Source organism: Oncorhynchus masou, chromosome 27 (genome assembly GCF_036934945.1).
Source record: "Oncorhynchus masou masou isolate Uvic2021 chromosome 27, UVic_Omas_1.1, whole genome shotgun sequence".
Lineage (NCBI taxonomy): Eukaryota > Metazoa > Chordata > Actinopteri > Salmoniformes > Salmonidae > Oncorhynchus > Oncorhynchus masou.
Genome location: NC_088238.1, coordinates 54,395,991 through 54,420,990, shown reverse-complemented (window position 1 = coordinate 54,420,990; position 25,000 = coordinate 54,395,991). Strand labels below are relative to the sequence as shown.

The 25,000-nt window shown below is 41.6% G+C and overlaps 1 protein-coding gene across 1 annotated transcript in view; it reads right to left on the bottom strand.

The window, feature by feature from the left end:
* Positions 1 to 25,000, bottom strand: part of LOC135516424 (ankyrin-2-like) — a 152,212-nt gene that overhangs the window by 47,675 nt on the left and 79,537 nt on the right. The window contains exons 16-26 of the mRNA XM_064940725.1: positions 22,951 to 23,148; positions 21,042 to 21,140; positions 20,035 to 20,133; positions 19,254 to 19,451; positions 8,127 to 8,225; positions 7,892 to 7,990; positions 7,554 to 7,652; positions 7,363 to 7,461; positions 7,057 to 7,129; positions 1,274 to 1,415; positions 770 to 857 (exon numbers count right to left, since the gene is read on the bottom strand). Coding sequence (XP_064796797.1) covers positions 770 to 857; positions 1,274 to 1,415; positions 7,057 to 7,129; positions 7,363 to 7,461; positions 7,554 to 7,652; positions 7,892 to 7,990; positions 8,127 to 8,225; positions 19,254 to 19,451; positions 20,035 to 20,133; positions 21,042 to 21,140; positions 22,951 to 23,148 — 1,293 coding nt within the window. The remainder of the gene's footprint in view (positions 1 to 769; positions 858 to 1,273; positions 1,416 to 7,056; positions 7,130 to 7,362; positions 7,462 to 7,553; positions 7,653 to 7,891; positions 7,991 to 8,126; positions 8,226 to 19,253; positions 19,452 to 20,034; positions 20,134 to 21,041; positions 21,141 to 22,950; positions 23,149 to 25,000) is intronic.

Genomic DNA, 25,000 nt, shown 5'->3' with positions numbered 1-25,000 from the left:
TCAGACACTGCAGTGTTAGGTCAGACACTTTGGTGACCATCTTTACTCAAACTCACACCTTTTGTGACTTTCTACTATTAGATAAATTGCATTTTAAAGGCAGCCTTTCAATATTCCAATACTGCAGCTTTTACAAATATTACAACCCATTTTATTGAAGTAATCTATACTGATTGTACAAAACATTATGAACACCTGCTGTTTCCATGACATAGACTGATCAGGTGAATTCAGGTGAAAGCTATAATCCCTTATTGATGTCACTTGTTAAATCCACTTTTTATGCCTTGAGACAATTGAGACACAGATTGTGTGCGTGTGCCATTCAGAGGGTGAATGGGCAAGACAACAGATTTAAATGCCTTTGAACGGGGTATGGTACCAGGCGCACCGGTTTGTGTCGAACTGCAACACTGCTGGGTTTTTCAAGCTCAACAGTTTCCCGTGTGTATCAAGAATGGTCCACCATCCAAAGGACATCCAGCCAACTTGACACAACAGCGGGAAGCATTGGAGTCAACATGGACCAGCATCCCTGTGGAACACTTTCGACACCTTGTAGAGTCCATGTCCCAACAAATTGAGGCTGTTCTGAGGGCAAGGGGGGGGGGGGGGGCAACTCAATATTAGGAACTGTCCCTAATGTTTTGTACACTCAGTGTATATTCTGTTCTGAACAAATGCATTGAGCAATGCAAAGCATACTGTAGAATTCACAGTACAGCATGTTTTGGTGCAGAATACGTAAAATGTTGAACACTTTACTTACGTTTTGGCCGGTTAACATCTCGTCCATCAGGCTGTCCTGTTTGGGAGAGTAGTAACCGTGGTGACTGGGAGTGTAGGACCTGTCCGAACTGAGGAGAGGAGGAGAATGTGAGGTTGGTAGCCATGGAAAAATCACACACAGCTAAAACACTGTTCACCACCCAATATGGCAATAATTTAACCATCAGGCATGGCACAAGTAGTAATCTAAAAGGAAAGAATGGAAGGCTATAATGACGGCTGATTTACTGGTGGTTTTACAGTCTTTAAAGTCCATCTATTGTTTTGTTAATTTTTGTTCAGAAAAGGAAGGGGGCCAATAAGAGGGCCATCTATTAGTTAAACCTGCCATAGAGAAACCATAGCATAAAGAGACAAAAGCACATACCTTTGAATTCGACTACGTAAGCATGGTAGGAAGGAGAAGAAATGAGTGAAAGAGCATCAGAAATATTAGAGCATTCATACACCCTTCTCCTCTACCATAGGTATGTGTATAGACTACCTGTCAGAGCGTCCCCCCTCCAGGCTAAAGCGCAGGTAGTTCATCCCATCCAGGTACTGTCCAGGCAGGGAGTCATCCCCCAGCTCCCTCAGATCCTCTGCCCTCAGATACTCCCCTCCGTCCCCTGTCATAGTGTCATCACCTGAGAGAGAGAGAGAGAGAGAGAGAGAGAGAGAGAGAGAGAGAGAGAGAGAGAGAGAGAGAGAGAGAGAGAGCAGATGTGTGAGGACAATGGAAGATGATGGGCTCATTCTGGGGAAGGGGACATTGTGATTTGGTGTGCGCTCAGCAGGAGAAACTACGCAGGGGCGAGCACTTACCTGGGATGTGAATGTGCACAATCAAACTGACATGAGGTTGAGTTACACACGTACAGACACACACATTCATACATGATCATCCTCCCTCTTCATCATCACATAAAAGCGCTTGTAAACACTACAGATGAGCTTGGAGACACAGAGGTCGTAACTGTCTTGTGTCCACGTTACAAAGCTCTACTTCTGCTGTTACCACTACTGAACAGCTGGGGGCAGAATCAATAATACCCTTTTCACAATACAGAGCTGAACCAAACTGAGCCAAGCTGTACTGGGCTGGCCATCTAAAACCCCCACAAAATTAGAGGAAATTAACTGGAAAGGACAGTGTGAACGGAAATTGCCTGAGCCAGTACAGTACCGTTCAGGTTGGCAGTGTAACAGTATAATTTTAAACCATCCCCTCGCCCATACCCGGGCGCAAACCAGGGACCTTCTGCACACGTCAACAACAGTCACCCTCGAAGCATCGTTACCCATCGCTCCACAAAAGCCGCGGCCCTTGCAGAGCAAGGGGAACAACTACTTCAAGGTCTCAGAGCAAGTGACGTCACCGATTGAAACGCTATTGAGCGCACACCGCTAACTAAGCTAGCCGTTTCACATCCCACCCTTTTGACCTTCCTCCTTTTCCGCAGCAACCAGTGATCCGGGTCAACAGCATCAATGTAACAGTATAATTTTAAACCGTCCCCTCGCCCATATCCGGGCACGAACCAGGGACCTTCTGCACACATCAACAACAGTCACCCTCGAAGCATCGTTACCCATCGCTCAATAGCATAACTGCTGCCTGTAGGCAGAGAGAGGGGAACAACTACTTCAAGGTCTCAGAGCAAGTGACGTCACCGATTGAAACGCTATTGAGCGCACACCGCTAACTAAGCTAGCCGTTTCACATCCGTTACAGCAGCATAGTGTGAAAAAGGTATACAGCCCTTAGCGTACAGCTGGTAGCGTACTGTAGGACAGGCTGACAGAACAAGTGAGGCAGAGAGGCAAAGAGAGACGTTCCTGTGTCAATACCATAACCGCTGCCTGTGTGTCCCTGTGCCAATAGTATAACCGCTGCCTGTAGGCAGAGAGAGATGTCCCTGTGTCAATAGCATGACCACTGTCTGTACGCAGAGAGAAGTCCCTGTGTCAATAGCATGACCACTGTCTGTAGGCAGAGAGAGATGTCCCTGTGTCAATAGCATAACCGCTGCCTGTAGGCAGACAGAGATGTCCCTGTGTCAATAGCATAACCGCTGCCTGTAGGCAGAGAGAGATGTCCCTGTGTCAATAGCATAACTGCTGCCTGTAGGCAGAGAGAGTTCAAAATAAACTTAACAAAAGGAAAGGAGGTACAATATGAACTCATTCATCTACAGTGTGACTCAAACTCAATACTAGGTGCCATCACTAGAATTAGCACAACAACTGTAAGAGTAAGTAATAAACTTAGTCTAACTATCAGACAAATGTGCAAATATAGACCCACAAAGCAACGTTCATTAACAACACACCCAATATCAAGAAATGTCAGCTGGAACCGCCAAACCAAACCCAATCCTCGTCTGACAGCTTCCAAAACACAACTAGATTAATGAGGTGTGACTTTTTTCCACAAATGTGACCGCCAACCACTCCACCTACAGTGCCTTGCGAAAGTATTCGGCCCCCTTGAACTTTGCGACCTTTTGCCACATTTCAGGCTTCAAACATAAAGATATAAAACTGTATTTTTTTGTGAAGAATCAACAACAAGTGGGACATAATCATGAAGTGGAACAACATTTATTGGATATTTCAAACTTTTTTAACAAATCAAAAACTGAAAAATTGGGCGTGCAAAATTATTCAGCCCCTTTACTTTCAGTGCAGCAAACTCTCTCCAGAAGTTCAGTGAGGATCTCTGAATGATCCAATGTTGACCTAAATGACTAATGATGATAAATACAATCCACCTGTGTGTAATCAAGTCTCCGTATAAATGCACCTGCACTGTGATAGTCTCAGAGGTCCGTTAAAAGCGCAGAGAGCATCATGAAGAACAAGGAACACACCAGGCAGGTCCGAGATACTGTTGTGAAGAAGTTTAAAGCCGGATTTGGATACAAAAAGATTTCCCAAGCTTTAAACATCCCAAGGAGCACTGTGCAAGCGATAATATTGAAATGGAAGGAGTATCAGACCACTGCAAATCTACCAAGACCTGGCCGTCCCTCTAAACTTTCAGCTCATACAAGGAGAAGACTGATCAGAGATGCAGCCAAGAGGCCCATGATCACGTTGGATGAACTGCAGAGATCTACAGATGAGGTGGGAGACTCTGTCCATAGGACAACAATCAGTCGTATATTGCACAAATCTGGCCTTTATGGAAGAGTGGCAAGAAGAAAGCCATTTCTTAAAGATATCCATAAAAAGTGTTGTTTAAAGTTTGCCACAAGCCACCTGGGAGACACACCAAACATGTGGAAGAAGGTGCTCTGGTCAGATGAAACCAAAATTTAACTTTTTGGCAACAATGCAAAACGTTATGTTTGGCGTAAAAGCAACACAGCTCATCACCCTGAACACACCATACCCACTGTCATACATGGTGGTGGCAGCATCATGGTTTGGGCCTGCTTTTCTTCAGCAGGGACAGGGAAGATGGTTAAAATTGATGGGAAGATGGATGGAGCCAAATACAGGACCATTCTGGAAGAAAACCTGATGGAGTCTGCAAAAGACCTGAGACTGGGACGGAGATTTGTCTTCCAACAAGACAATGATCCAAAACATAAAGCAAAATCTACAATGGAATGGTTCAAAAATAAACATATCCAGGTGTTAGAATGGCCAAGTCAAAGTCCAGACCTGAATCCAATCGAGAATCTGTGGAAAGAACTGAAAACTGCTGTTCACAAATGCTCTCCATCCAACCTCACTGAGCTCAAGCTGTTTTGCAAGGAGGAATGGGAAGAAATTTCAGTCTCTCGATGTGCAAAACTGATAGAGACATACCCCAAGCGACTTACAGCTGTAATCGCAGCAAAAGGTGGCGCTACAAAGTATTAACTTAAGGGGGCTGAATAATTTTGCACGCCCAATTTTTCAGTTTTTGATTTGTTAAAAAAGTTTGAAATATCCAATAAATGTCGTTCCACTTCATGATTGTGTCCCACTTGTTGTTGATTCTTCACAAAAAAATACAGTTTTATATCTTTATGTTTGAAGCCTGAAATGTGGCAAAAGGTCGCAAAGTTCAAGGGGGCCGAATACTTTCGCAAGGCACTGTATATAATTTAATATTTCCTTCCAGAAAGAAAGTGAATTCTCTGCACAACCGGAGGAGCCGGAAAAGACAAATTGTCCATATCTGTAATGAGGTGTTATGAGGTGACTGTTTGGCCGTAAACGCACAAACTCTAACACTTCAAACACACTGACAGCGTCATGGCATTTTTTGGTACCCCAGAATTACATCAATTTCCAATGAAACGCTGTGTTTGCCTTGCAGCATTGCGTTGCAGAGGCAGTTGTAGTGCGTTGGGTGTGGTGCATATGTTGGATTTATCAAACGTTTGCATCAGACTATATGCGTAGTTGGCTTGACAGAAATGGTAGCAGAAGGTGAATGTTGAACTTTAGTTATATACATATTCAGACGAAGCTACATACTATTTTGCGCAACGACGCTGTCGGTGTGTTCGAAGTGTAAGAGCCATGACAGAGAGCCTGGAAGAGTGTACTACTCCCTCCACAGAACAGCGCAAACTGCCTCTAACCAGAATAGAAAGAGGAGTGGGAGGTCCCGGTGCACAACTGAGCAAGAGGACAAGTACATTAGAGTATCTATTTTGAGAAACAGACGCTTCACAAGTCCTCAACTGGCAGCTTCATTAAATAGTACCCGCAAAACACCAGTCTCAACGTCAACAGTGAAGAGGCAACTCCGGAATAGCCTTAAGTTCTAATGATCCAATGAACCATTGTATTTCTGTTCAAAATGTTGTATCAATTCTGCCCAAATGTGCCTAACTGTGCACTCTCCTCAAACAATAGCATGGTATTCTTTCACTGTAATAGCTACTGTAAATTGGACAGTGTAGTTCGATACAGTGAAGAATTTAAGCTTATCAGATATGTTTATGTCCTGGGAAATTTTCTTGCTTCACTTCACACTTCTCCCCAGCCTACATACTGTAATTCAGGCTCTCCGAGCCATGGCATGTGATATGAGATCTCATGAGTTCACAGCATTTCAGAGTGGGGATTTGAAATAGCTTAGGGTGAAACTATCTTCCAGGGTTGTTTACGGTCAAGCTTTTTGCATTTAACTCCATCTTTTTGGCATTAAACAGTCTCCATATATACTTCCATACTTTTTTTTCAACTGGTACCAGGGACCTTCATACGAGTCGTGTGAGGCCTGTGGGGGTACTTGAGCAAAACACGTGTGTTTTTGCTAGACGTTTAATGACACACTCTACGGGGTAGCATTTATTAAGGGCTCAGAGCATGGTGGATCTGAATATTAAAATGCTTTTAAAACCACTGCTTCCCCTAGCTGATTATCAAGGAGCGTTTCAAACAAAATCACTGTCGCATTAACATTCAATGGGTCACAGACATCATCAGTGTCAATGTAGTTTGTTGTCCACACTAATGCTTTTCGCAATAATATCCAGTATTTCCCATTTAGACAAGTGGCCCTAAATGTGTATATCACAATCTTGATTTCACCGCACTGTGTGTGAATCAAAACCCCTTACCAACAGTGATTGAGGTTGGTGCAGGTTCAAGTATATACTCTAAGACTCATCCATGACAGCTTGTTATACATAACCATTGCAGAGGAATCTCACACCATGCGAATTACCACGACCACAACAATCCGCCACACACTCGTCAATAGCATTCACCACCGCAACCTTGACACGGTGTACCTTCTAAATCCATGGAGTCATCTGACAGAACAGCATCCTCATTCTGTTTCAGCCCTGTGGGTACAGTCTGCAGGCCTGTACAGCGTACAGTACAGTGAGAAACTAGCTGACCACAACCAACACACACTAGGATTGGGCTATGGAGAAACGGGAAGGGCTTGGGGCAGGCTGAATGAGATGTCTACTCTTATAAAAAGGGCGTCTTTGGCTGTCGCCATAGGGGAACCATTTTTGGTTCCAGGTAGAACCCTTTTGGGTTCCATGTATAAGCTGTGGAAAGGGTTCTACCTGGAACCAAAAATGGTTCTTCAAAGGGTTATCCTATGGGAATAGCTGAAGAACGATTTAAGGTTCTAGATAGCACATTTTTTCTAAGAGTATACAGGGAAACTGGGACAGGGTTTGAAGTCAGGCCTACAGAGGTGCTAGTAGGTCAAACCACTAAATCAACCACATAAATAGACTGAAGTTTAGAATAACTGTCTCTATATATGGTGCTGGTCATATACAGTAGGCTAGTGACTGGATCAAGTGTCAAACTCACCCTCCTCATCAGAGACATCCAGGACTTCAGTCATGGTCTCAGGAACGTTCATCTTGTGTTTCTCTGTCACCGTCTAGACAACATAAACAGTCAAACCCGTTACAATTTGAGGGACGAATCCTACATGTAACTTCAGTCAAATTGTCACTTAGTCTACTATTGACATTAATGCTAAATTAAGTGGAAATTCAACTCAAGTGGAAGTTAGGATTTGCCCCTCACAGGCTAAATAAACACCATATGTAAATACTGTGATTTCAGACTAGATGTGAAGGGCTGTTGGACTGAGATAGTTGAATGACTCACGGTTGTCGAGGTAATAATCTCCTCGGTGACCACCTTGAGTGTGTCCACCACAGAGATGTAGCCCAGTCGCCGGGCGATGGCCAGAGCTGTGTTACCATTCTGTAAGGATGGGAGAAAGACATAAGTGTGTGTGTGTGTGTGTGTGTGTGTGTGTGTGTGTGTGTGGTGTGTTCAGGAGCGAGTCCACTCACCACAGTGATGTTGTTGGGTTTAGCTCCATTCTGCAGCAGTAGATTGATGATGTGTGTGTTTCCTTGCTGTGCTGCTTGGTGGAGGGGAGTGTACCCATTCTGAGAAGATAGAGTACTGACTTTAATGACTGTCTGGCAAGGCCTGGACATTTAAGAGATTCAAACGTGAACCCTTGGGCTAGCACGCCGTTAAAGAAAAGCATGTATTGACATTCATAACACAGAGAAAAAGTGTTTAAGTGCTTTATCACACACTATATACACCTTTCTTATGCTTTCCGATATGGAACAAACCCCATTATAAATGCGCTGTGGCAGTTTTGTGTATGGTTTATTACCTTGGTTTTGGCGTTGACGCTAGCACCGTTCTGTAAGAGGAAGTTGACCATCTTGGCGTTTCCATAGTGACACGCTACAATCAGTGGAGTGTAACCCAACTGGGGGAGAAAAATAAATCACAGTATCTAAACACATCTACTAACATTATCAAAGATAAATAATAGTGCCTTATCATCTTTCCAGTAGAATGGTCATTCTATGCTCAAATTAAATGAATGTAAGTTCTGTCCATACCTTAGTTTGCTGGTCCAGGTTGGCTCCATGTGTAGCCAGTATCTCACTGACAACCACCTTGTCCTCCTGGGCAGCAAGATGGAGGGAGGTGAGGCCACTCTGAAGGGACAATATGTTACAATATGTTACTCACCACATCTCTAAATCCATCAATCAATTAGCACACTGTATAGTGTAACTATAGACAGGAGATTGTCCATAGATTCTGTATGTGGTTACATTAGATTACATGGTTCCCCTAAATATTGAGAGAGTTTTGAGTGACAGGCGACCTTTACTACCAAAACAGGAAATGACACGTTGACAGGGGAGGAAATGTGAGATTGGGTACTTGGGTTTTATGACCCGTTTCACTCATGCAGAGTGCAGATACACCCCACCAGGTGTTATCAGTGAGATAGTTTGCATTTGTCATCGGTACAGTATTTATGACACGGCAGACTGAGTCTGGTACAGCAGTGATATATCTACATCCACTCAGGTCTGTCTGGGGTTCAGTGATAGACCTGGATGAAGAATGAGCGGATTGGAAAACGGTTGAAGGAGGAATAAATCGGGGGTTTCTGCTTGAAACAAATCCCTGTGATAAATGGGGATAGAGGAGGTTGACTGACGGCCCTGCATGCCTGATATACATTTCTAAGACAATGTGTGTCGGGGCGGGACTATAAAGTGTACGCTTGTGTGTGTGCGTGCATGCGTGTTTGTGTGCGTATGTGAGCACGTGTTTGTGTGCATGTCCTGTATTCATAAGCGTATGCATGTTTAGTATGTGCACGTCTATAAGTGTGTGTAGGTGTGTGCATGCGAGCAGGTGTGTGTCTCGCTTTCGATTACAGACAGGGATAATTAAGTAGGATCCATGGTATGATCCATGGTCGTCACGGCAGTGTACTAACCTCCCACATCCCTCGCTGTGACTCATCCATCTACAGCACTGGGCACCAGCAATCTTACTGTTCCTAAAATAGCCATGAAATAGCTCTCCATCCCTCTTTTAACTTCATTCCTGCTATATTCTCGTAAGCCAATGCAGGAGCTCTGCAATCACAACTGAGTACTTGTAACAAAGCTAAACGTAATAACACTGATAAATGTAATAAGACTGGTAAATGTAATAACACTGGTAAATGTAATAAGACTGGTAAATGTAATAATATTTTCTATTTGTAATAACACTGGTAAATGTAATAATATTTTATATTTGTAATAACACTGGTAAATGTAATAACACTGGTAAATGTAATAACACTGATAAATGTAATAATATTTTCTATTTGTAATAACACTGGTAAATGTAATAACACTCATAAATGTAATAAGACTGGTAAATGTAATAACACTGGTAAATGTAATAACACTGGTAAATGTAATAAGACTGGTAAATGTAATAACACTGGTAAATGTAATAACACTGGTAAATGTAATAACACTGGTAAATGTAATAATATTTTCTATTTGTAATAACACTGGTAAATGTAATAACACTGGTAAATGTAATAACACTGGTAAATGTAATAAGACTGGTAAATGTAATAACACTGATAAATGTAATAATATTTTCTATTTGTAATAACACTGGTAAATGTAATAACACTCATAAATGTAATAAGACTGGTAAATGTAATAACACTGGTAAATGTAATAACACTGGTAAATGTAATAACACTGGTAAATGTAATAATATTTTCTATTTGTAATAACACTGGTAAATGTAATAATATTTTCTATTTGTAATAACACTGGTAAATGTAATAACACTGGTAAATGCAATAACACTGATAAATGTAATAATATTTTCTATTTGTAATAACACTGGTAAATGTAATAACACTCATAAATGTAATAAGACTGGTAAATGTAATAAGACTGGTAAATGTAATAACACTGGTAAATGTAATAACACTGGTAAATGTAATAACACTGGTAAATGTAATAATATTTTCTATTTGTAATAACACTGGTAAATGTAATAATATTTTCTATTTGTAATAACACTGGTAAATGTAATAATATTTTCTATTTGTAATAACACTGGTAACTGTAATAATATGTTCTATTTGTAATAACACTGGTAAATGTAATAAGACTGGTAAATGTAAGAACACTGGTAAATGTAATAATATTTTCTATTTGTAATAACATTCCGATTTTTTATGTACAGCGGCAAGAAAAGGTATGTGAACCTTTTGGAATTACCTGGATTTCTGCATGAAATTCGATCTGATCTTCACATAGACAAACAGTGTGCTTAAACTAATAACACACAAATTATTGTATTTTTCTTGACTATATTGAATACATCATTTAAACATTCACACTGTAGGTTGAAAAAAGTATGTGAACCCCTAGGCTGATGACTTCTCCAAAAGCTAATTGGAGTCACGAGTCAGCTAACCTGGAGTCCAATCAGTGAGACGAGATTGGAGATGTTGGTTGGAGCTGCCCTGCCCTATAAAAAAACACTCACAAAATTTGAGTTTGCTATTCACAAGAAGCATTGCCTGATGTGAACCATGCCTCAAACAAAATAAATCTCAGAAGACCTAAGATTAAGAATAGTTGACTTGCATAAAGCTGGAAAGAGTTACAAAAGTAACTCTAAAAGCCTTGATGTTCATCAGTCCACAGTAAGATAAATTGTCTATAAATGGAGAAAGTTCAGCACGGTTGCTACTCTCCCTAGGAGTTGCCATCCTGCAAAGACGACTGCAAGAGCACATTGCAGAATGCTTAATGAGGTTAAGAAGAATCCTAGAGTGTCAGCTAAAGACTTACAGAAATCTCTGGAACATGCTAACATCTCTGTTGACGAGTCTACGATATGTAAAACACTAAACAAGAATGGTGTTCATGGGAGGACACCACAGAAGAAGCCACTGCTGTCCAAAAAAAACACATTTCTGCACATCTGAAGTTTGCAAAAGAGCACCTGCATGTTCCACAACACTACTGGCAAAATAAGATGAAACTACAGTTGAGTTGTTTGGAAGGAACAAACAACACAATGTGTGGAGAAGAAAAAGGCACATCACACCAACATCAAAACCTCATCCCAACTGTAAAGTATGGTGGTGGGAGCACCATGGTTTAGGGATGCTTTGCTGCCTCAGGGCCTGGACAACATGCTTTCATCGACGGAAGAATGGGAGGCGAAAGTTGAGTCATGACACCCTATCCGCGCTTCTTAACACCCAACGGAAAGATGAAGTCCCAAGTTTATCAAGACATTTTGCAGAAGAATGTAAGACTATCTGGCCGCCAACTGAAGCTCAACAGAAGTTGGGTGATGCAACAGGACAATGACCCAAAAAACAGAAATAAATCAACAACAGAATGGCTTCAAAAGAAGAAAATACGCCTACTGGAGTGGCCCAGTCAGAGTCCTGACCTCAACCCGATTTAAAATGCTGTGGCATGACCCCGAGAGCGGTTCACACCAGACATCCTAAGAATATTGCTGAACTGAAACAGTTTTGTAAAGATGAATGGTCCAAAATTCCTACTGACCGTTGTGCAGGTCTGATCTGCAACTACAAAAAACGTTTGGTTGAGTTTATTGCTGTTTATTGCAGACTGTGTTTGTCTAATTGTTGTGACTTAGATGAAGGTCAGATCAAATGTTATGACCAATTCATGCAGAAATCCAGGTAATTCCAAAGGGTTCACATACTGTTTCTTGCCACTGTAATAACTTGCCGGTAAACGTAATAAAACATTGAACAATAAACGGAATAATGTTTTCCGGTAAATGTAACACACACACACATTCGGTCTTCAACGAGGTCCGGAGGGCCGCACAGATTTCGTTTTACATTCGCATAAAATGTGCCTCCATCCATCGTTTTAGCCATTGTTTTTGGAATTTGCAATGCTCCCTGAATGTCTAGCTTCGATTTCAGTGATTATTAGCAAGCTGGACACAGTCAAGAAACTGTATGAATGTAGGTCCTTTATCATTTCTCCGGTGGCATGCATTAAAACACATATCTTTGTTATGGTTTTATTTTGCAAAATAACTATGCATTAACTGACTTATTTTTGAATAATTGTCAACATACTGCATAACATGACATTAAGGTTTAGGACGTTCACTCTATTACAAGGAAAAATTGCATGTCTATTTTTCTCCGGAGAAGTAGCTTAGTATTGTTGGCACAGACGCTAGCCTATCTTTTTTGTTGATGTATTTTATGTATTTTACCCCCGTTTTCTCTCCAATTTCGATCTGGTCTCATCGCTGCAATTTCCCAACGGGCTCGGGAGGCGAAAATCGAGTCATGACCACCCTATCCGCACTTCTTAACACCCGCCCACTTTACCCGGAAGCCAGCCGCACCAATGTGTCGGAGGAAACACCTTTCACCTGACAACCGATGTCAGCCTTTAGGCGCCCGGCCCGCCACAAGGAGTCGCTAGAGTGTGATGAGCCAAAGCCCTTGTGGCTAGGACCACGGATTGACTCGGGAGTGTGACTGTTTGAATCCTTGCTGTTTGTTGGTGTTTCCCTCTGCCTTGTGACCTGCCCTGTCTGGAACTGTGAGGAGTAACAGTCTATATTCCTACCAATGACAAAGACCAAAGCTGGTGGGAGTACCATTGAGGATAGTGGTGTCTCTCTATCACAGGTGAAGGATCTTTTAAACAAACAAAAATAGTTCTATAAGCAGTTGTTACAACAACTTGAAAATAGTGTTGAGTCCAAATATTGGTGGAGTAATAAAATAATGGGCGATTTGACCAGAGAGGTCCAGGACCTGAAGAACAGTTTGCAGTTCACCCAGGGTCAGCTTGAAGGGTTTAAACAGGAGAACAGCAAGATGACAGCAATCTGTAAGTCATTGAGAGAGTTCTGTATGTGACCTAATGATAACAATGACGGAGAAATCAGAACCACATTGTTGTGGACGGAATTGCAGAATCTCCACATGAGACTTGGATGGAGTCCGAGGACAAAGTGAGGGAAATTATCACTGAGAAACTGAAGATGGACCACAGGAAGATTGAGGTGGAGCGCGCCCACAGGACCTGAAAACCCCCAACGGAACAGGTGACAAGTAGACAAGTTCCTGAGATTATAGGACACGGTAGCTGATCTGGAAAAAGCCAAGAACTTGAGAGCAATGTACCGAACCGAGGACTATCCTGAAGCTGTGCGCCAGAAGATGAAAGAGCTTATCACAGCCATGAAAGCTGCCAGAGTGCATGGGGACATGGTGCGTAGGGACATCCGTTATAACAGGCTCATTGTTCACCCTCCCTCACAAAAGCCTGGAAGGGATGAGTGAGCCAAACCTGTGGGTTCGTAGTTTCAACCCCACAGCACACACACACTTACACACACCAACATATTATGTCTATTTCTGATAAGCTACCAAGGAAAGGACTACAAAAGCCCATATTAATATACCGTATGTTGCCTCAGAAATGAGGTTCATGAAATAAATAACTTGCTAAGATCAGATCATTTTCATATATTAGCCATCTCTGAGACTCACTTGGGTAATTCCTTTGATGACACAGTATTAGCAATACAAGGATATAACATCCAGTTGAAGTCAGAAGTTTACATACACTTAGGTTGGAGTCATTAAAACTCGTTTTTCAACCACTCCACACATTTTTTGAAAACAAACTGTAGTTTTGGCAAGTCGTTTAGGACATCTACTTTATGCATGACACAAGTAATTTTTCCAACAATTGTTTACCGACAGATTATTTAATTCACTGTAAGCACCAGCTGTAAGAGCAGCTCACAGATCATTGCACCTGTACATAGCTCATCTGTAAATAGCCCATCCAACTACCTCATCCCCATACTGTATTTATTTATTTTGCTCCTTTACACCCCAGTATCTCTACTTGCACATTCATCTTCTGCACATCTATCACTCCAGTGTTTAATTGCTATATTGTAATTACCTCACCACCATGGCCTATTTTATTGCCTTACCTCCCTTACCTTACCTCATTTGCACACACTGTATATGTACTTTTTTCTACTGTATTATTGACTGGATGTTTGTTTATTCCATGTGTAACTCGTGTTGTTGTATGTGTTGAACTGCTATGCTTTACCTTGGCCAGGTAGCAGTTGTAAATGAGAACTTGTTCTCAACTAGCCTACCTGGTTAAATAAAGGTGAAATATATATATATTTTAAAACTGTATCACAATTCCAATGGGTCAGAAGTTTACATACAGTAAGTTGACTGTGCCTTTAAACAGCTTGGAAAATTAAAAAAAAATGTCATGTCTTTAGAAGCTTCTAAATTGGAGGTGTACCTGTGGATGTTTTTCAAGGCCTACTTTCAATCTCAGTGCGTCCTTGCTTGGCATCATGGGAATATCAAAAGAAATCAGCCAAGACCTCAGAAAAAAATTGTAGACCTCCACGTGTCTGGTTCATCCTTGGGGGCAATTTCCAAATTCCTGAAGGTACCACGTTCATCTGTACAAACAATAGTACGCAAGTATAAACACCATGGAACCACGCAGCTGTCATACCGCTCAGGAAGAAGACGTGTTCTGTCTCCTAGAGATGAATGTACTTTGGTGCGAAAAGTGCAAATCAATCCCAGAACAACAGCAAAGGAACTTGTGAAGACGCTGGAGGGAACAGGTACAAAAGTATCTATAACCACAGTAAAACGAGTCCTATATCAACATAACCTGAAAGGCCGCTCAGCAAGGATGAAATCACTGCTCCAAAACCACCATAAAAAAGCCAGACTACGGTTTGCAACTGCACATGGGGACAAAGGTCGTACTTTTTGGAGAAATGTCCTCTGCTCTGATGAAACAAAAATAGAACTGTTTGGTCATAATGGCCATCGTAATGTCAAGCAAGGAGGCACAAGGATTAATAATCATGCACCTGTTAAGAAACTGACAGTTCCAACTGTTAAGGCGATATTGAATTAATGAGGAATTTAATGATTTCGTTTCACCAAATATAATACTATTTCTTTGTGAAGAAATTAGCAACAGACTTTCAGCATGCTTATAGAGAAGGGCACTCAACATGTACTGCACTGGCACAAATGACTGATGGCTGGTTGAAAGAACTTGATAATAAGAAGATTGTGGGAGCTATACTGTTAGATTTCAGTGTAGCCTTTGATATTAGTGATGATGACCTGTTGTTGAAAAAACGTATGTGATATGGCTTTTCAACCATATCATGGATTGAGAGCTATCTCTCTACTATAAAACAAAGGGTTTTCATTAATGGAACCTTTTCAAATGTTAAACATGTAAAGTGTGGTGTACTTCAGGGCAGCTCTATTGGCCCTCTACCCTTTTCTATTTTTACCAATGCCACTGGCATTAAACAAAGCCCGAGTGTCCATGTATGCTGATGATTCAACCATATATGCGTCAGCAACCAAAGCTAGTGAAATCACTGCAACCCTAAACAAAGAGTTGCAGTCAGTTTATGAATTTGTGGCCTGTATTAAACTGGCCCTAAACATTTCTAAAACTAAAAGCATTGTATTTGGTACAAATCATTCCCTAAGTTCTACACCTCAGCTGAATTTGGTAATGAATATAGCGGCTGTTGAACAAGTGGAGGAGATTAAATTACTTAATGTTACCTTAGATTGTAAACTGTCATGGTCAAAAGATATTGATTCAATGGTTGTAAAGATGGGGAGAGTGCTGTCTGTGATAAAGAGATGCTCTGCTTTTTTGACACCACACTCCACAAAACAAGTCCTGCAGGCTCTACTTCTATCTTACCTTGATTATTGTCCAGTCATATGGTCAAGTGTTACAAAGAAGGACCTAGTTAAGCTGCAGCTGGCCCAGAAGAGTGGCACATGTTGTTCTTCATTGTAATCAGAGGGCTAATATCAATACTATGCATGCCAGTTTCTCTTGGTTAAGTTGAGGAAAGACTGACTGCATCGCTTCTTGTTTTTATAAGAAACAATGTGTTGGAATTTCCAAATTGTTTGCATAGTCAACTACTGTACGGCACTGACACAGACACTTACTCCACCGGACATGCCACTAAGGGTCTTTTCACAGTCCCCAGGTCCAGAACAAATTCAAGGTAACGTACAGCATTACACAGAGCCATGATTGCATGGAATTCCCTTCCATCTCATATACAGCAAGAGAACAGCAAACCTGGTTTCAAAAAACAAATAAAGCAACACCTCAAGGCTCAATGCCGTGACCTACTTTTTGTGTGTATGTACTGACATGTATGTGTCACTGATAGATGCGCACACACACACACACACACACACACACACACACACACACACACACACACACACACACACACACACACACACACTACATGTAAATATTGTTAATGTGTGTAAATTGTCGTCTTTTGTCTGTAATGTCTTTTTCGTTATGTGTCGGACCCCAGGTGACCATGACGCAACGTCCCAAGAACGTCCTAAAAACATCTTCGGAGAAGCCCCTGGGACAAACTGGGAACTACAAAAAGGTCCCCAAGAGAACGTTCCTTTGGGACCATCAAGCAACATCATAGGGACAAGTAAAATGACTATTTCATCTCAATGAATACATGTACTCTGTTTTCTGCTGTTTATAATGTATGGATTCCTACATTATTTGTTGATATACAGTACCACTCAACAGTTTGGGTTTTCTTTATTTTTACTATTTTCTACATTGTAGAATAATAGTGAAGATAACAAAACTACTATGAAATAAAAAATATGGAACCATGTAGTAACCAAAACAGTGTTAAACAAATCAAAATATATTTTATATTGGTTTTACCATGGTCATAGCCTGGTCTTATCTTGGTCACAGCTTGGTCTTACCTTGGTCACAGCATGGTCATACCTTGGTATTACCTTGGTCTTAGCTTGGTCATAGCTTGCTCTTATCCCATCATAATATAAGATTGTTTTGCTCCATACTCCAAACAATGTTTAGCCTCAAATATAACTTCAAGCATGGTTAACAGAACTACTTTCGTTACACTCCACCACCCATTTCACCTCCTCACAGACACCTATCCATGTCATGGCACCAATTGGACAGACTGGTTTCTAACCTAGGTATCCTGCAAGCCACAAGACTGTTACTCCGCTAAGATTAAACATAGGCATAAACGCAGGGAGCTTACACACATTTTTAGGTCTTAGACAAGTATAATTACACCTACATCACTTTTCAGGTGCTATCACCTACTGCCTTTCAGGAGCTATCCCCTACTGGCTTTCAGGTGCTATCACCTACTGCCTTTCAGGTGCTATCACCTACTGGCTTTCAGGTGCTATCCCCTACTGGCTTTCAGGTGCTATCCCCTACTGGCTTTCAGGTGCTAACCCCTACTGGCTTTCAGGTGCTATCCCCTACTGGCTTTCAGGTGCTATCCCCTACTGGCTTTCAGGTGCTATCCCCTACTGGCTTTCAGGTGCTATCCCCTACTGGCTTTCAGGTGCTATCCCCTACTGGCTTTCAGGTGCTACTTCCTTGGTCGCTATGAGTAAGGCACTTTGCCCCTTAACTGCCACAAAGGAAAGGCTAACACTGTTCAGCTCCAAACCTGGTCTGTGTTTTGTGTGTCATAGGTTTTGGTAAGATGACAACAAAAATAAAAGTTTCCATTGTACAATATACTTTTATTTTGAAATAAAAATGTTGCCTGAAGATGTGTGTGTTATTTTGTCACCTGCCTATGTGTTCCTGTGAGTGTGTGTGCATGTGTGTGTTTATAATAAAAGGTTGGGTCTGTATTTGTGGGTATATACCAGTAGGAATCTTTTTGAAACAACATAGGGAATATTAATATGCATCGATAACCCCCCTTATGAAATAATTCATAACGCCTTCCTGAATTTTCCATTATCATTCATCATAACCTTCATACCACATTAAACATCAATCACATGTAATCTTCAAAACAAAATAGTATTAGAAGTTGTTTTATAATCAAACTATCTGGTTGGATAGTGCTGTTACTGACTGCACTAGTTCTGTGTTGCACAAGACTTTAATAGCCTCTGCTGAGGTGTCAGCTGGTGGAGCTAATGCCATTCTTCAGGTTTCAGGCAGGGTTACTCAACATATTCATTTGACTCCAATTGCCCTGGTGCCATCCAGACCTACCATCCAGATTTGAAATCGTACAAAATACTTTAAGCATTTGGCTTTTTACACGAACTGTTGAAACGATTAATGTTATTCATCAACATGTAATTATAACCTTGATTAATAATAATCAAGTGTGTGTGTGTGCGTGTGTGCGTGTGTGTGTGTGTGTGTGTGTGTGTGTGTGTGTGTGTGTACACGACTGTGCATGTGTGTGCATTTCAATGTGTGCTTGTGAGTGTGGCTATGTATGAGTATTCATGGATGATGTGCATGAGTTTGTTTGTGTTGTAATTGGCTGTGGGTGCTGGTATGTGCATCCAATAGGGGGGAAGTAGCACATAATAACATTGATTTTGTGATGTTATAACATTGATTTTGTGGTGTTATAACATGATTGGTTGAAGTTATCGCATTATTCATTAAAAAAAAGTTGTTATTCACTAGTTAATGAAATAACTTATTACACTTATCGGAAACATTATAAACATTTTTACATTTACCATCAAGTTATTACATGTACCAGGTTTAAAAATAGAAACATTATTACATGTACCAGGTTTAAAAATAGAAACATTATTACATTTCCTGGTGTTAATACACTTTCCGTTGTTACAGGGCTGGATGCTAACCTGAGATATGTGTGTGTAAATCGCATTTTTCTGAGAAAATATCAAAGATATCGACGAGTCTTTTAGAGTGAAAGCTAACCCCCCCCCCCCCGGTTAGGATTCGCCCCTACTGACAGCGTAACTATATTCACAAAATACCCTAAATTGGGAGATCTGAAAGGAGAGAACGCGAGTGGAGAGAAAGACTGACATCAGAGGCCCTGTTCATTTGAACCCTTTAGAAGCAGTGAGACATCACGTCTCAGAGAAGAGAGGCAGTCAGAATCTGTGACCAGAGTACGAAGGCCTATGTACAACTTTAACTTTTCAGTTGGTTTTAATGTGTGAGTCGTTGAAGAGTGGGTTCAAACCCACGGCCGCGTTACATAAGCAGTTTAAAACCAAGAGGGATGGGAAGATGTAGCCCTACCTTGGTGGAGACGTTGACTTCAGTCCCCTTCTCGATGAGCAGGGCGGCCATGTCAGCGTGCCCCTCCTGTGAGGCCAGGTGCAGAGGGGTGACCCCCTGCTTGGTCAGGATGTTGGTGTCTGCCCCGTACTGCAGCAGCACCACCGCAATGTCCATCTGGTTCTTCTTCGCCGCAATGTGGAGTGGGGTGTAGCCGTTCTGGAGGGAAAGTGTGTGAGAGAGAAAGAAAAATTCAGCCATACAGATACCTTTAGAGATGTAGTCACTCACTCACTCACTCACTCACTCACTCACTCACTCACTCACTCACTCACTCACTCACTCACTCACTCACTCACTCACTCACACACTCACACACTCACACACTCACACACTCACACACACACTCACTCACTCACTCACTCACTCACTCACTCACACACTCACTCACACACTCACTCACTCACATACTCACTCACACACGCACACACCATATACTAAACACACAGAAGTGCACACACACATACACACACACAGAAACGCACACACACACACACAGAAACGCACACACACACACACACAGAAACGCGCACACACACACAAACGCGCGCACACACACACACAAACGCGCGCACACACACACACACACACACACACACACACACACACACACACACACACACACACACACACACACACACACACACACACACACACACACACAGGTCACCCCTAGGCTGACCGACGTCTCTCCTCCCACCTGTTTGGGGAGATTGCCAGAGTGGCCTCACGGAGGTCTCACCTTGGCCGTGGTGTGGGGGGAGGCCCCTTTGTCCAAAAGCAGGAGCGCCACCTTCTGGTTATCATAATGTGCAGCGACATGGAGAGGTGTGAGGCCGTTCTGCAAGGATGACGAGGTGAGTGCAGATTGGATAAAACCAGGCTGGTTAGCGGAGCAAGCAGCCATTAAGAACACTGGTCAACATACACAACACATGATAAATAAGCTTAGTTATAGGGGCACTATTACAGCTTGTTACTGAAAACGAGGCTTATATTAAAGAGCAAGCAGCAGGAGGATCGCTGGGCGGGTCCTTATTCAAAAAGAATAAGAAGAAACAAATTATATCTGTTATCTGTCTTTCCTAAAAGTAGAGGAAGAAACAGCAGTTAATCAAACTAAAAGTTGATATAATCAAACTATGCTTACCGGTAGTCTCGCTGACAACATAGCCTCAACCAGAAATAACAACAGACTTTTGAAATATAAAGCCAGATAATTCCTCGTCAGATAATTCCTCGTCAGATAATTCCTCATCAGACAATTCCTCATCAGACAATTCCTCATCAAACAATTCCTCATCAGATAATTCCTCATCCGATAATTCATCATCAAACAATTCCTCATCAGATAATTCCCCATCAAACAATTCCTCATCAGATAATTGCTCATCAGATAATTCCTCATCGGATCATTCCTTATCAGATAATTCCTCATCAGATCATTCCTTATCAGATCATTCCTTATCAGATCATTCCTTATCAGATCATTCCTTATCAGATCATTCCTTATCAGATCATTCCTCATCAGATCATTCCTCATCAGATCATTCCTCATCAGATCATTCCTCATCAGATCATTCCTCATCAGATAATTCCTCATCACTTAAAATAGGTCAGAGCATTGTCTGATATGGTAAAAATATAACACACCTTGTGAGAAATATACTTTTCTACTGTGTAGTTGTTTCTCCCTCTGACACAAAACTATACAATGATTAAGAGTTTGAATTTTATGGTAATGCTTACCTTCCCAGCAGAATCAGGGGGAGCTGTTTTTTTCAGGAGAAGTTTGACCACATCCAGGCTTCCGTACTTGGATGCCACATGCAGGGGAGTGAATCCTTTCTGTATGGAGACAACATACAGATGACCATTTAATAATGACTGAAACAAACACTATCTATATCTTCATCAATGTGCATAAGGCTCATGGAATACACTGAGTGTACAAAACATTAGGAACAACTTCCTTATATTGAGTTGCACCCCATTTTGCCCTCAGAACAGCCTCAATTCGTCAGGTCATGGCCTCTACAAGGTGTTGAAAGCGTTTCACAGGGATGCTGACACATGTTGACTCCAATGCTTCCCACAATTGTGTCAAGTTGGCTGGATGTCCTTTGGGTTTTGGACCATTCTTGATACACATGGGAAACTGTTGAGCGTGAAAAAACCTGGCAGCGCTGCAGTTCTTGACACAAACTGGTGCGCCTGGAACCTACTACCATACCCCATTCAAAGGCACTTAAATATTTTGTCTTGACCATTCGCCCTTTGAATGGCACACGTACACAATCCATGTCTCAATTGCCTCAAGGCTTTAAAATCCTTCTTTAACCTGTCTCCTCCCCTTCATCTACACTGATTGAAGTGGATTTAACAAGTGACATCAACAAGGGATCTTAGGGAGCTCTTTCACCTGGATTCACCTGGTCAGCCTATGTCATGGAAAGAGCAGGTGTTCTTAATGTTTTGTACACTCAGTGTATATTCAAAAGTAATTATTTCAAGACAGCGTCATTTCCAAAGGGATTAGAAATTCACGGCCAACTAATGATGTATGTGAACCAAACATAATGCAATTTAACAAGATGCACAATAACAACAAATCTCTGTGCACCCACATTGCTTATGCAATCATAGGTAATACCCCAAAATCTAATTTACAGAGTAAAACCTGATCAGTAACATATTACCAACGCAGCCACCAGGTGGTGCTCTTTAGCCATTGTCACATTAGGCTGTTGTGATAGGACGACGGTGTTGCCTCCATGTCATGTCTCCCGTGTTTACGACCCAGCCCATGAAGAGTAACGCTGTGTAAATCTGTGTAACGCTGGTTCATTTCTGATGTAATACACATCCGAGTAGAAACAACGTGTAGATAAGAAGAGAATGAGAGGCACTAATGGTGGTGTTGTGAAAAATTAGAATCCACAGGGTGTAAAACATCACCTATCTAACAAATCAAACACAGGCGATTAGGGACAGAGGTAGAGAGGAGCACGTCTAGGAAGATGTTGTTCAACGGGCAAACCGCTGTCCCTGTCCTGTTGTTGATGCTAACAATGCCACACCTGTTATCCCCATTAGACAAGGAGAAGAGGGGGAAGGGAGGAGAGAGAGAGTAGATATATAGAGAGAAGAAGATGGGGAAAGAGAGAGAGAGAGAGAAAGAGAAGAAGGGGGAGCAGGGAGAGAGATGGGTGAATTTTACTGCATCATAAACCTCAGAGCCCAGAGCATATGAATAAATTATCACTGATATATCGTTGTGTCAATGGATGTTGAATATCCTTCAGTGACAGAAGTCGACATCTACTTGCTACATTCAGGAGAAGAAGCCAGGGGTTCTCCAAAACATCATCAATCATGAATTGATTAAACCAGGTCACACTGACAGTGGCCCATAGTCTGTGCCTGTGAAAGAGGCCATACAGCGAATAAATAAATATTTATGACATAATCCACACAGAAAGAAGGGGATGGATTCCATCCCATAAAAAAATCCCCATAAAAACCACACCAATATGCACAGGTGTGTGTACACGTGTATGTGTGAGTATGTAGGTGTGAGTGAGTGTATGTGTAGGTGTGTGTGAGTGTATGTGTAGGTATATGTGAGTGTGTAGGTGTGTGTATCATCTCTACCCACCTTAGTAGCCAGCGAGTGTGAGGCGCCCGCCTCCAGCAGTACTGAAGCCACGTCCACCTGTCCCTCCCTGGCTGAGATGTGGAGAGGTGTGTATCCGTTAGTAGTGGAGGCGTCAGGGTGGGCCATATGCTGCAGTAGCAACTGGACTATTTCAGTCTTCCCCAGACGAGACGCGATGTGGAGGGGTGTCTGGTCCTCCTTGCGGGGGCAGAGACATGGATGTTATAGGGGGTAGAATATGTACTTTATTATAGACGTCCACAGAGAGATTGAGGCTATGGGTGATATGGCTTTTACAGTACTTGCTTAATGAGGGTAGTAATGCTTTATTTTACAGCCCCGTTTTCATGTAGTTACTGTATGTGATGATAATGGGTTTCTTGGAGGAGAGGAGAGTAATGGAGAGTAGAGGAGAGGAGAGGAATGTAGAGTTGAGTAGAGTAGAGTAGAGTAGAGTAGAGTAGAGTATAGAGTGGAGAAGAGTTAAGAGGAGAGTAGAGTAGAGTAGTGTAGAGTATAGAGTGGAGTAGAGTTAACCTCTTACACTTATGGTGGCGCTATTTCATTTTTGGAAGAAAAACGTTCCCGTTTTAAACAAGATATTTTGTCACAAAAAGATGCTCGACTATGCATATAATTGATACTGTTCGAAAGAAAACACTCTGACGTGTCCAGAAATACAAATATCTTCTCTGTGCGTGCCCTTTAACGTGAGCTTCAGGCAAAACCAAGATGACTTGGCATCCAGGAAATGACAAGGATTTTTGAGGCTCTGTCTTTCATGATCTCCTTATATGGCTGTGAACAAGAGGAATGAGTCTGCCCTTTCTGTCGTTTCCCCAAGGTGTCTGCAGCATTGTGACGTATTTGTAGGCAGATCGTTGGAAGATTGACCATAAGAGACCACATTTACCACGTGTCCGCCCGGTGTCCTGCGCCGAAATTGGTGCGCAAAAGTCACCTGCCAGTATTTTTCCATGGGGCACAGAGAGAGAAGCAAGCTTCCATGAACTGCATGTCAATGAAGAGATATGTGAAAAAACACCTTGAGGATTGATTCCAAACAACGTTTGCCATGTTTCGTCGATATTATGTAGTTAATCCGGAAAAAGTTTCACGTTGTAGGTGACTGCATTTTCGGTTCGTTTCGGTAGCCAGGCGCAATGTAGAAAACGGAACGATTTCTCCTACACACAGACGCTTTCAGGAAACACTGCGCATTTGGTATGTGGCTGGGAGTCTCCTCATTGAAAACATCAGAAGCTCTTCAAAGGTAAATGATTTTATTTATTTGGTTATCTGGCTTTTGTGAAAATGTTGCGTGCTACATGCTACACAAAATGCTATGCTAGCTTTGCATACTCTTACACAAATTAGTCAATTTCTATGGTTCAAAAGCATATTTTGAAAATCTGAGATGACAGTGTTGTTAAGAAAAGGCTAAGCTTGAGAGCAAACGCATTATTTTAATTTTATTTGCGATTTTCAGAAATCGTTAACGTTGCGTTATGCTAATGAGCCTGAGGCTTAGTCACAATCCCGGATCCGGGATGGGGAGTTTCAAGAGGTTAAGAGGAGAGTAGAGTAGAATAGAGTAGGATAGAGTAGAGTAGAGCAGAGTATAAAGTGGAGTAGAGTTAAGAGGAGAGAAGAGTATAGAGTAGAGTAGAGTAGAGTAGAGTAGAGTAGAGTAGAGTAGTGTAGAGTAGAGTAGAGTATAGAGCAGAGTAGAATATAGCATAGAGTAGAGTATAGACTAGTGTATATGGTTGAGTAAAGGTTAGAGTATAGAGTAGAGTTGAATATAAAGCAGAGTGGAGTCTAGAGTATAGTATAGAGTATAGAGTAGTTTAGAGACAAGAGTATAGAGTATAGTATAGAGTAGAGTATAGAGTAGAATATAGAGGAGTTTAGAGACAAGAGTATAGAGTATAGTATAGAGTATAGTATAGAGTAGAGTATAGAGTAGAGTATAGAGTAGAGTATAGAGTAGTTTAGAGACAAAAGTATAGAGTATAGAATAGAGTAGAGTAGAGTATAAAGTAGCGTA